This window comes from Oncorhynchus gorbuscha, linkage group LG08 (assembly GCF_021184085.1).
Source record: "Oncorhynchus gorbuscha isolate QuinsamMale2020 ecotype Even-year linkage group LG08, OgorEven_v1.0, whole genome shotgun sequence".
Classification (NCBI taxonomy): Eukaryota; Metazoa; Chordata; class Actinopteri; order Salmoniformes; family Salmonidae; genus Oncorhynchus; species Oncorhynchus gorbuscha.
This window is the reverse complement of record NC_060180.1, coordinates 27245561-27258997: the sequence shown is the minus strand read 5'-3', so window position 1 is coordinate 27258997 and position 13437 is coordinate 27245561. Positions and strand designations below refer to the sequence as shown.

At 41.4% G+C, this 13437-nt stretch overlaps 1 protein-coding gene across 1 annotated transcript; it reads left to right on the top strand.

The window, feature by feature from the left end:
- Positions 1-5755: 5755 nt before the first annotated feature.
- Positions 5756-13366, top strand: LOC124041429 (thioredoxin-dependent peroxide reductase, mitochondrial-like). Its single transcript, XM_046358990.1, has 7 exons — positions 5756-5865; positions 9286-9397; positions 9526-9667; positions 9839-9974; positions 11088-11191; positions 12805-12970; positions 13093-13366. The coding sequence occupies exons 1-7, from the start codon at positions 5830-5832 to the stop codon at positions 13144-13146; spliced, it is 750 nt and encodes a 249-aa protein (XP_046214946.1). The 5' UTR covers positions 5756-5829; the 3' UTR covers positions 13147-13366.
- Positions 13367-13437: the final 71 nt, after the last annotated feature.

Sequence of the window (13437 nt, the reverse complement as noted above, 5' to 3'; positions counted from 1 at the left end):
TATGCAATTGAGTTCATTTGTCCAGGGATAGTTATGTGTTTTATATCCCAGTTGAAACTCCTCTGGAATATCGGTACCATAACCGCATCATTGCACGCCTCTGTCTTATTTCACTGTCCTGTGTCTTATTTCACTGGACATCCCATGTCTCCTTGAAAACCAAGGCTTGGAGTAAGTTCTCAATTACCTACATAGACCTGGCACAAGTCATTGGTGTCAACTGTTGTTTAGACGGTGACATTTCACCCGTAGAATTATGTCAATGGTAACCAATTTTCAATATAGACAAACATTTTCTAAAATGTGTAGAATTGGGACTTTGAAACTGTATATCAAGAAGAAAAAAACAACATGCAAACTAACTAATGTAAAACTATTATTTATTCAAGCACTCTTTCTGATGTATAAATAAAATCAGACATTTTTCCCATTTCAACCTTGTTGTGCCGGGAGAAAGTGCAGTGATCACACTTTTGGGTGAGAAATAAACAACCTTCAAAATCTTTGATATGACATGGTGTGCCCAGAAAGAAGGTTGGTGATGTCCTGAAGATGCACCTGGCAGGCGTTTGTGTGTGGAGAATGCAAACTGAGGGAGAGGTTGTGTTCTGTTCACCGCAATTGGCATGATGCCATACTAATGTCATGCCAATAAGTATCCGGCAACAGACTAGTATGTCATCATGCCAAACGTGCCCAGGGTGGAACCAAGTGTACTGTGAATGGGGATCAGGGAAAGTGTCCCTGATCCTCCAAACACAGCAACTGGGGATGACAACTCGATTTCCTGCACTAAGGGCATCATGCTGCCACATCACAAACTGTGTGTAGTCAGCATGCTGGTATTCCCGGGCATCATCTCCAGGCTCTGCTGCATTAGCCACAGCCAGCACGTCAACCCTATACTGTCTGTGCAAACGTAAATAGCCGTTGTCTAGGCAGTAATGGGCGAAATGTGGCAGCTGGCTTACACAGACGTTTGGTTTGACCGCATCACTTCCTCTCTCTGTCAATGTATTTATTTTTATTTGACCTTTCTTTAATTAACTAGGCAAGTCAGTTAATAAGAACAAATTTGTCTATAGGCATCTCCCCGCAGTTGCCACAGGTGCACCTGGTACATGTGCAGGTGGTGGCTCACCATTCATCCGCCGGTAATTCTCTAGGACATAAAAACCAACCTTGGCTCTCGCCGAAACATCAGCCTCACCACCTCCCTGTTGTCTGCATCATTCATCTCCCTGATGACTGAACAGATGCACACATAGCCTATTATCATTAAGGCAGAATGTGATTTTTCTCTCCACACCCAACTAAAGGTATTTTTCATGTGTATGGGCAAGGTCTACGATTCATTCAAGGCCAATTCAAACACTACTTTCTATTGCAAATTGATGAAATTAGATCAGGTTTCTACTGAAAGTAATATGTGTGGAGAAATACCAAAAACCAAAATGTATTCAACCACCAATTATTCTGTTCATACATTGACTATTCAACTCTTCAAGAAAAAAATACTTTATTTTTGTTAAATATATAGGCATTTTCAACATAATACAATCCTGTGAAGCAGCTGTTCCATCACGTCAGAGAACAAAAAGCCATGCGAAGGGGAAGTGACTCTAGGCTTGTTGAGAAAGGTGGTGGGGGTAGGGAAAGGGGGAGAGTCTTTTGAAAATAGCCTAACTGTTGTTGTAATATGGGAAAAATAGGTATTTCTCCTTTAAATGTTTAGCAAGTAAAAAATGGAGCGCAATATGAAAACATGCAAACCAAATCACATGTGAAATGATGTATGAGGAAGGACATTGTTTGTTATACACATTCTCATGGTTACAATACAAAACACACAAATAAAACTAAATTGCACAAATCCTATATCACACAAATACACAAATAGAATAACACACGTATAAAGAAGAGAACCTGATTATTACACTATTGCACTTCGAACAAGAAACATACAAACTAAATTGCACAACTGCCATCTAAACCCTGACCTTTCTTGCCTTCCTTGATGCAAAGTCATCAATTACATCATCATAAGAAATCTGTCCAGCAATTGCATGGTTAATACTGATGACAGCAAGGCCACTAAGGCGTTCCTGTGACATGGTGGACCTCAGGTAGGATTTGATGAGCTTCAGCTTCGAATAGCTCCTCTCTGCTTCAGCTACGGTCACTGGAAGAGTAAGACAAATTCTGAGAGCAGTCCACAAATTTGGAAACATCTCTGAGAGCTCCCTTTCATGTATAAATATCAGCAGCTCAAGCAGGGTCATGGTCTTCGATGGCAAGTCAGGCAAGTTCTTCAGTTCCTGTGCAAGCTCTCTGCCATCCATGTCTGAGTATTCTTTATAGTGCAGTGTCATACTAAGGGCCTCACATTGTTCTGGCAGCTCCTCATTTGAGAGACATTGGAAGGTTGACAGAACTTCAAACTTCTCTCCCACATTTTCCAATGGGGAAAATCTTTCCTGACAGGCTGAGGTTGTAGCATCAACATCGACATTGAACAATGTCACCTCCAGCTTCTTCAGGGCATCACTCAAAGGCTCATCAAATGATTTGTATGAAAAGTGTCGCTTTGACCTCAGCATTTTTTGCTGTAGAACGACCGCTACATTCATACCCTCGCAAATATCCTTGGCTGACGATTGTGCAGCCATAAAGCCTGGTGCCCTGTAGTTGCTGAGACCTCTCTCTGTTTTTCTGAGAAGACTGACTGCAACATCCACATGCATACTGGGAGACTGCATCAGCTTGCTCACATGTTGGATCTGGCTCCAGATGTCATACCACACCACTGTACAGATGCTGAAGCGGTATGATCGCACCTCCTCTGACAAGGACTGGGCCTCAATCTTTATCACAGGGTCTTTGGTTTGATCCCTCACCTCAATCAGTGCCTCTCTCACTGCTGCTGTCTGATAACTCAGTGGCTCGACCCTCTTAACTTTACTCTCCCAACTTGTATCGGTCCACATCTTCAAAGTGATGTCCACATGTTTTTTCAGGATGACCCATTGCTGTGTGGAGGCTGAGAACAAGATGTACAGTTTGTGTAAGATGCCAAAGTAACCTGTGGCATTGACAGAACTTTTAGAATCATCAGCCACAACCAGGTTCAATGTGGCACAAATGGATTCATTTGGATTCACTTCCAGGAGTCTGGCTTGGACACAATTCTGACATCTAATTGTTTGTGTTTCTGCTGGTCAGAGGGAGCAGGTGCTCCGCGTTAAACGAATGACGCATCGACAACAAACCTTTGGGCATCACTGGGGCCAAGCTTCCTGCCATCCAGGACCTCTATATCAGGCGGTGTCAGAGGAAGGCCCTAAAAATGATCAAAGACTCCAGCCACCCTAGTCATAGACTGTTCTCTCTGCTACCTCACGGCAAGCGGTACCGGAGGTCCAAAAGGCTCCTTAACAGCTTCTACCCCCCCAAACCATAAGACTCCTGAACAGCTAATCAAAGGGCTACCCAGATCCCTCTTTCACACTGCTGCTACTCTTTGTTTATAATCTATAGTCACATTAACATAGTCACATGAACTCTACCTGCATGTACATAATAACTCAGCTACCTCTACTAACCGGTGCCCCCGCACATTGACTCTGTACCGGTACCCTCTGTATATAGCCTCACTGTTATTTTACTGCTGCTGTTGAATTATTTTTTACTTTTCTATTTTCTATTTAACACTTAGTTATTTATTTTTCTTAACGTCTTAAAGCATTGTTGGTTAAGGTCTTGTAAGTAAGCATTTCACTGTTCACCTGTTGTATTCGGCGCATGTGTCAAATAACATTTGATTTGAAGATATGTGAATTGTTTTGGTTGCCATTGAAAGGTTGCCATTGAAAGGAGTGATTACTGGGGTAGCGGTAAATGTGAAAGTTGACTGAAGGGGAAGATTCCCGGTGTTTGTGATTCTCATCGTTTGGTGCGATGCAGACATGGTGGTGTGAGTGGTGAAACAGAATAGTCTTTGCCTGTTCTTTTGAGTTTTGATGTTGAGTCTTTCCCCGACAAAGTTACACATTGTTTTTACAGGTGTCAAGCTTATGGGCATGTGGTAGAGTAACAGTATAGTTTCCGATCCTCTCCTCACCCCTACCTGGGCTCTGCACACAGACAACAGTCACCCTCGAAGCATCGTTATCCATCAAGCCACAAAAGCCAGAGCAAGGGGAACAACTACTTCAAGGCCTCAGAGCGAGTGACATCACCGATTGAAACGCTATTAGCGCGCATCACCGCTAACTAGCTAGCCATTTCACATCGGTTACACTCACCCCCCTTTTGACCCCCTCTTTTTCCGCAGCAACCAGTGATCCGGGTCAACAGCATCAATGTAACAGTATAGCTTCCGCCCCTCTCCTCACCCCTACCTGGGCTCGAACCAGGGACCCTCTACACACAGACAACAGTCAACCACGTAGCATTGTTACGCATCGCGCCACAAAAGCCACAGCCCTTGCAGAGCAAAGGGAACAACTACTTCAAGGCCTCAGAGTGAGTGACGTCACCGATTGAAACGCTATTAGCGCGCACCACCGCTAACTAGCTAGCCATTTCACATCGGTTAACAGCAGCAGTGTGGTTCCTAGGTGTGAGAATTGTGCAGAAGGGCACGAGACAAAGGAATGTGTAGAATTTTGGAAAGTAGTGGTATGTGTTAATTGTAGTGGTGCCCATGGGGTTGGGGATCAGAAATGTCCAGTTAGAGTAGCGCAGAAACTTGTCAAATGCTGTGGCAGTGAAGAAAGTGGAGGAAGATGGGTCAAGGGATCCCAGTGGGAGTGGTGTGAGTAATAGATCGGTACCAGTACAGAGGGAAAGGGGGATACCTAGTCAGTTGTACAACTGAATGGCTTCAACTGAAATGTGTCTTCAACATTTAACCCAACCCCTCTGAATCAGAGTGGTGCGGGGGGCTGCCTTAATCAACATCCACATCTTCAGCACCCAGGGAACAATGGGTTAACTGCCTTGCTCATGGCCAGAACAACATATTTTTTACCTTGTAGTTCAGGGATTCGATCCAGCAACATTTAAGTTACTAGGCCCAACGCTCTAACCACTGCGCTATAGGCCAACAGGTGCTATATGCTTCACTAAGATTGTATTGTTTGCATTTTATAGCAATGATTATCAACTGTACTGCATGGATAGAATGTAAGTCGCAGAACATTTTGGTTGTGGTGGCAGCTGCAGAGGTATTTGGGTGTAATAAACTTGAAGTCATAAGAGTTACAGGGTGTGTTGAGTGGTGATGTCCCATCCTTTCAGGCTGTTGGCCTGAAATATGACTAAATAGATATAAATAGTGGAGTAGGGTGGTGGGTTTTTAGTGAGTGAAGGGTTAGATGGTAGTGTATTTGTTGATTTATGTTTTTTGTAATGATTTTTTCTAAAGCAAAATATAAGGGAATTATATTCCAGTCTAGTAGGTGGCCGTAATGCAACATTTATGGAATGCCAACCACCGTTAAATCCAATAAAAGAAGAAGAAGAAGCTCACATGGCAGAGGTGTGTTTGCCATGTTCACGAGAGCCTGCGAGCTGAGCGCTGCGCAGATTGCCAAGCGTGATCAAGAAAATCAAGACATTTGCAGAAACTGGCAAACAAACCACAGCATACAAATAGTGTGCTGTGGTTTGATCTGCAATATGTTTATTTATATATTTATATTCAAAAAGCCAATTTTACAAGGGATTGCAAATGTGTTTTACCTAGCTACATAAATTAAGTGCCATTACGCAGCCTACCTGCGCAAAACATTTGTATGACACCCTAAAACAACGTCATTATACAAGATGGCAGCCACCGTTGGGAGACTACTAAAGACCTCTGTGAGTTCATTTAGGAATATATGTTTATGTTACCAGTAGTAGTGTGCTGCATTGAAATGCAAACGGTATAATGGCAATTTATCATTTCGTTGTGGCTATATAAATTGGCATTGCCAATTGTAAGAGGAGTTGCAATGAGTCTCATCTTAGATATTGACGACTACGTCACTGTAACTGCGTGACTGTCTTCAGAACAAATCCCTCTGCTCAAAGGCTTAGCAGCTAATGACAAATTAAATAAAACATCTAAATATACAATAATTTGTTATACTAAGTGTCTAATGCTCTTCAGCGCCAATAACAGTTGTCACGATGTGCAATGTGTCTCTCTTGCCCTCTAACGTCAGTGTTCATTTTGGCACTCTTTTAAAACAAATGCTATTTAGTCTAGTCTTTAGTCGATTTGACCAATGCATCATTAAGTCTTAGGGCCATTTTTGTCATTTGAATAATGATTTTAGTCTAGGTATTTTCAAAATCACAAACAGTGGGTCATTTTAGTCATCTGAATGCCCTTTAATATTTGTCACATTTTCACATCACATTCGTATTGCCTCATTAACCTATAGTAAACATACGGTGCCTTCAGCAAGTATTCACACCCCTTTACTTTTTCCACATTTTGTTGTGTTACAGCCTGAATTTAAAATGGATTCAATTCAGATTTGTTTTGTCACTGGCCTTCACACAACACGCCATAATGTCAATGTGGAATTAGGTTTATTCAATTTGTACAAATGAATCTGAAATGTCTTACGTCAATAAGTATTCAACCACTTTGTTATGGCAAGACTTAATAAGTTCAGGAGTAAACATTTGCTTAACAAGTCACATCATAATTTGCATGGACTCACTCTGTGTGCAATAATAGTGTTTAACATGATTTGTAAATGACTGCCTAATCTCTGTACCCCACACATACAATTATCTGTAAGGTCCCTCAGCCGAGCAGTGAATTGAAAACTCATATTCAACCACAAAGACAAGGGAGTGTTTCCAATGCCTCTCAAGGAAGGGCACCTATTGGTAGATGGGTAAACATTTAAAAGCAGACATCCTATATCCCTTTGAGCATGGTGAAGTTATATTGAACAAAAATATAAAATGCGACAATTTCAAAGATTTTACTGAGAAATCAGTCAATTGAAATAAATTCATTAGGCCCTAATCTATGTATTTCACATGACTGAGAATACAGATATGCATGAATCTTTAAAAAAAAAGTTTTTTAAAGTATGGGTGTGGCTCAGAAAAGCAGTCCGTATCTGGTGTGTCCACCATTTGCCTCATGCAAAGCGACTTATTCCTTGCATAGCATTATTCAGGCGGTTGATTGTGGAATGTTATCCACTCGATGCCATACACGTGGTCTGCGTGTCCGAAAACAATGTTGAAGGCGGCTTATGTTAGAGAAATGAACATGACATTTTCTGGCAACAGCTCTGGTGGACATTTCTACAGTCCGCATTCCATTGCATGCTCCCTCAACTTGAAACATCTGTGGCATTGTGTTGTGTGATAAAACTGCACATTTTAGAGTGGCCCTTTATTGTCCCCAGCACAAGGTGCACCTGTGTAATGATCATGCCGTTTAATCAGCTTCTTGATATGCCAAACCTGTCAGGTGGATGGATTATCTTGGCAAAGGAGAAATGCTCACTAACAGGGATGTAAATGAATTTGTTCCCAATTTGAGAGAAATAAGCTTTTTGTGTGTATGGAAAATGAATGGGATCTTTTATTTCAGCTCATGAAACATGGGACCAACACTTTACATGTTGCGTTAATATTTTAAGTGTAATTAAACTTTGGATGGTGTATCAATACACCCAGTCACTACAAAGATACAGACTTCTTTCCTAAATCAGTTGCCAGAGAGGAAGGAAACTACTCAGGGATTTCACCATGAGGCCAATGGTAACTTTAAAACAGTTAGAGTTGGCTGTGATAGGAGAGAACTGAGTATTGATCAACAACATTTGAGTTACTCCACAATTACTAAACTAATTGACAGTGAAAAGAAATAAGCTGGTACATAGCAACAAGGAACTAAAGCTATACTGCAAAAAATAAATTGGCAAAGCAATTCACTTTTTGTCTTGTATAAAATGGTTATGTTGGGGGCAAATCCAATACAACACAGTACTGAGTACAACTCTCCATATTTTCTCCATACTTAAATCTACTTGAAAATCTACTTGAAAATCTATTGCAAGACCTAAAAATGGTTGTCTAGCAAAGATCAACAACCAATTTGACAGAACTTGAAGAATTTTGAAATAAAAATGGGCAAATGGGCAAATGTTGCACAATCCAGGTGTGGAAAGTTCTTAGAAATGTACCCAGTTTACAGCTGTATTCACTTCCAAAGGTGTTTGTAACATGTATTGACTCGGGGGTTGAATACTAATGTAATAAAGATATATTAGTGTTTTACTTTTCATTCATGTTTTACAAATGTTCACATTTTTCTGCCACTGACATTACAGTATTTTGTGTAAATTGTAATTAAAAAAGAAAAAAATCCATTTTAATGCCACTTTGTAACACAACAAAAGGTGAACTTTCTGAAGGCACTGTAATCACTGGCTTCCATGTGCACAAACATACATCGCCTTGTCCTACCAACATATTTTTCTGCATAACATCCCATTCTCTTCCCAACAGCAGACATATGAAAATCATAAACAGTATAGCAATTATCTGGCCGTGTAAATTCCTAATTCAGCCCACATAGATATTACATACAAAACAAACAGACGTGTAGCACAAAAAAACCCAGATCCGTCACTCGGTCGCTTTGCCGTTGTTATCAACGGTCGACAGACACAGCAGCCACATTGATGTCCAAAAGTAGAACGGGAGCTAATGACCTTTCGCTCAGTGATGCAGTCAATTCACTAAATTTTGAGTCAAGAGTACCAATGGCTGAAGTCCGAGTAACAGGGCTCGAGTCCTGGTCCAAGTGCCCAAGTCTGTGGACTGTATGTCACCGAGTCCACATTAACTCGAAATAAAGTTATTTACCCAGTCAGATGTAGCGTACTGGCAATAATAATTTAGTCAAATTGTTTGCTATCCCTTTTCCTTTCTTTATGTGCCACCAAGTATTTGCATATAGGCTACTGGTAATGTTACCAGGGCCATGCTCCGTTGCAAAACGTTCTCGAACGTTGCAGATAGAAATTCCATGAATAGAGCAGACGTTATTCATTTTTCAACATGTCAGAGAGGCATGTTTGTTCTACGTAGCATTTTTTTTCAATCTGAACGTTCCAAAACGTTGCGTCCTTCTGAACGCGCCCTCAGATTTTTTTCTGGGTTTATTTAGTTGGTCTCATCAATTGCCACATAAAAATACATGTTTGACGGATAAGTTAATCCATTTTTGTTGATGAAATGAACACTGCTCACATCAAGGTAATAGTTGCATCTGGAGGACTGAAAGCAGCTTTGCCACATGGAACTTCAGTGAGCAAGGCCTCAAGAATTCTCACCCATCCTGCACTGCAGAAAGCCTGTTTATCCACCAGTAGGTATTGACTGTAGACCTTCGGGACAGGGAATGAAGTTGATCAAAGTGAGAGATAGATGCACTTCTTGTCATTGTGATGTAAATATAGAATCAACGTTATTCATTTAATATCTTTCTCCCAATAGGTACTGCCAAGTGGGCTCCAGCTGTCACTCAACATGCACCACATTTTAAAGCTACAGCTGTCCACAATGGCGAGTTTAAGGAGATGGGCCTAGATGACTTTAAGGGCAAATACCTGGTTCTTTTCTTCTACCCACTCGATTTGTGAGTACCTCTATTCCTCTGGAAAGACACGAATGGATTGCTTTGATTAGCTGCATGTGGTGTACACAATCTGTGACTTTATTCATCTTCACAATTTAAGGAATGAAGCAAGAGATTGTGGATGTGACATTCTATATATGTTTTTTAAAACATTTCTTTGTCTCCTTCCAGCACATTTGTTTGCCCGACAGAGATCATCTCGTTCAGTGACAAGGCCAGCGAGTTCCATGACATCAACTGTGAAGTGGTGGGCGTGTCAGTGGACTCTCACTTCGCCCACCTGGCATGGATAAACACCCCACGCAAGGTACAGTGGGTGTACATAGACTTACCATTGTTCTATATACATTTAGCCGCTATTGAAAGTCAACACACCCCTTGCACAGTCTTCACATTTTTGCTTTGCTGCCTTAATATTCAATCTAAAAAGGAATACGTTTGCACAACACTTAGGGCAACATTTATCCATTGTTTTTGTCAAATTTGCACAAGTTCTGTAAATTTGATTGGGAATCATTAATGCACAGCAATATTCAAACCTTGTCTCTGATTTTCAAGCAAAATCGGAGACTGGACAACTCAGGAACACTTTGACACCTCTTGTAAAGCTATTCTGGTGTGTCTTCGAACTTAAAGGTCCAATGCAACTATTTCAATCTCAATATCAAGTCATTTTTTGTTAACAATTAAGTACTGTGATTGTTTTCAATTAAAATGATTAAAAAAATTAATCAAAAGAGCTTCTTAGCAAAGAGCAATTTCTCAAGCAAGAATTTTGCTAGGACTGAGTGGGTGGGGAGGGGAACACTGAAAAATAGCTGTTGTTGGCAGAGAGGTTTGGAACTCTCTTGTCTATTAACAAATTTACTGCCGGAGGCAGGCCAAAACTCCATCCCACCAAAATAGGCTGAAATTGTACTATTAGACAGGCACTGTACCAATAGATCCTACTGCTCACCTACAAGGCCCTCCATAACTTTCTGACCTCCTCTACACGCACACTCCCTCCCACTGTCTCTGCTCCTCTGACTCTGGACTACATACCATCCCAAAGACAAGACCATGGGGGACTGGGCATTCAGCTCCACTGCCCTCAAACTCTGCCATCTGCAACTCTGACTCCATCACCACTTTCAAAACCAGCTTCAGAACCCACCTGTTCCGTCTGGCTTTCCCCTCAACTTAGCTTGCCCCCTTACTCAGCCCTAGCTTAAGCTAAGTAGCTTTTAATTCAATTGGAGTTGTTTTATCCCTGTTTTTAGTTATTTTTTTACACTCTTTGCTCTACAGTGTCCTTTTAAATTTTTTTTTAAGGTGCTTTAAATCCCATATAGTATTATTATACAGACAGTGTTCCATAGACACAAACAGCAGTTTTGTGGCTACATGCTAATCATTTGTCATGGCGTCTTATTCTCAGGCTGGAGGTTTGGGTGAAATCCACATCCCCCTGCTGGCAGACCTCAACAAACAGGTGTCCAGAGACTATGGTGTACTTCTGGAGGGCCCTGGCATTGCACTGAGGTACAGTAACTATGGGTGCATCCCAAACGACACCCTGTTCCCAATATACAGTGCCTTCGGAAAGTATTCTGACCCTGTCAATTCTTCCACATCTTGTTACGTTACACAGCCTTAATCTAAAATGGATTAAATTGCTTTTTTCCCCCTCATCGATCTACGACACAATACCCGATAATGACAAAGCAAAGACAGTTTTTTAAAAATTTGAGCAACTTTATTACAACAAAAGTATTCAGACACCTAAGTATTCAGACCCTTTACTCAGTACTTAGTTGAAGCACCTTTGACAGCGATTAGACTCGATTCTTCTTGGGTATGACGCTACAAGCGTTGCACACGTGTATTTGGGGATTTTCTCCCATTCTCTGCAGATCCTCTCAAGCTCTGTCAGGTTGGATGGGGAGTGTCGCTGCACAGCTATTTTCAGGTTTTCCAGAGGTGTTCCATCGGGTTCAAGTCCGGGCTACTCAAGGACATTCAGAGACTTGTCCCGAAGCCACTCCTGCTTTGCCTTGGCTGTGTGCTTAGGGTCGTTGTCATGTTGGAAGGTGAACCTTTGCCCCAGTCTGATGTCCTGAGTGCTCTGGAGCTTGTTTAAATTAAGGATTTCTCTGTACTTTGCTCCATTCATCTTTCCCTCGATCCTGACTCGTCTTACAGTCCCTGCCGCTGAAAAACATCCCCACAGCATAATGCACCACCACGCTTCACCGTAGGGATGGTGCCAGGTTTCCTCCAGACGTGACACTTGGCATTCAGGCCAAATAATTCAATTTTGGTTTCATCAGACCAGAGAATCTTGTTTCTCATGGTCTGAGTCCTTTAGGTGCCTTTTTGTCAAACTCCAAATGGGTTGTGATGTGCCTTTTACTGAGGAGTGGTTTCCATCTGGCCAATCAACCATAAAGGCCTGATTGGTGGAGTGCTGCAGAGATGGTTGTACTTCTGGAAGGTTCTCCCATCGTCAGAGTGACCATTGGGTTCTCGGTCAGCTGCCTGACCAAGGCCCTTCTCCCCCGATTGCTCTAGGAAGAGTCTTGGTGGTTCTAAACTTATTCCATTTAAGAATGATGGAGGCCACTGTGTTCTTGGGGACCATATATAGACAGGTGTGCCTTTACAAAATCATGTCCCATTAATTGAATTTACAACCGGTGGACTCCAAGTTGTAGAAACATCTCAAGGATGATCAATGGAAACAGGATGCACCTGAGCTCAATTTTGAAGTCTCATAGCAAAGGGTCTAAATACTTCTGTAAATTAGGTATTTATGCTTTGTATAATTTTCTGGAATTTTCCAAGCTGTTTAAAGGCAGTCAACTTAGTGTATGTAAACTTCTGGCCCACTGGAATTGTGATAGTGAATTATAAGTGAAATAATCAGTCTGTGCATGACAAGCAATTTTTCCAACAATTGTTTACAAAGTAGATGTCCTAACCAACTTGCCAAAACTATAGTTTAACAACTCCAACCTAAGTGTATGTACATTTCAGACTTCAACTGTAAATACATATTCAGACAAACTGCCTCGAGTAAATAAACATTGAATTTTAGACACTGTATATCATGGATTTCTACCCTGACATTAAAGTAGTTGTCCATTGTTCATTAGGGGACTGTTTATCATTGATCCAAATGGGGTGGTGAAACACATGAGCGTCAACGACCTGCCAGTGGGCCGCTGTGTGGACGAGACCCTGCGTCTGGTGAGGGCCTTCCAGTTTGTGGAGACTCACGGTGAAGTGTGCCCTGCTAGCTGGACCCCTGACTCTCCTACGGTGAGGCCACTCCCCTTCACACCCCCTTTCACTACCCCACCAGGCCCTCAGACATCTTAAATAAATACAAGCACCAAAAAATGTGTAGCAAAGTCTTGGTCTCATCAGTTCTTCTTTTTCAGATCAAGCCAACTCCCGATGGTTCAAAGGAGTACTTTGAGAAGGTCAACGACTAGAGGACTTGCACTTCACAGCTTAATATTCAATAAATTATCCACAACTGAAAAGAAAACCCTGAATAGATACCAAATATTTTCCATTAGGTTTAGATTTAAAAAAAGGTACATTTGTGTTCAAAGCAATCAGAAAAAGACTTCAGAGTTGAAATATTTCATCCTGTTAGCTAGCGTCATGAACTTAATGTAATAAAGTTTCCCTTTCATCACATTGCTTGTATTGAGCCTACGTGTTTGCATTATTTTAATGGTTCTAAAATTGAAAAGAGCATGTACATGAATATTGTGAAG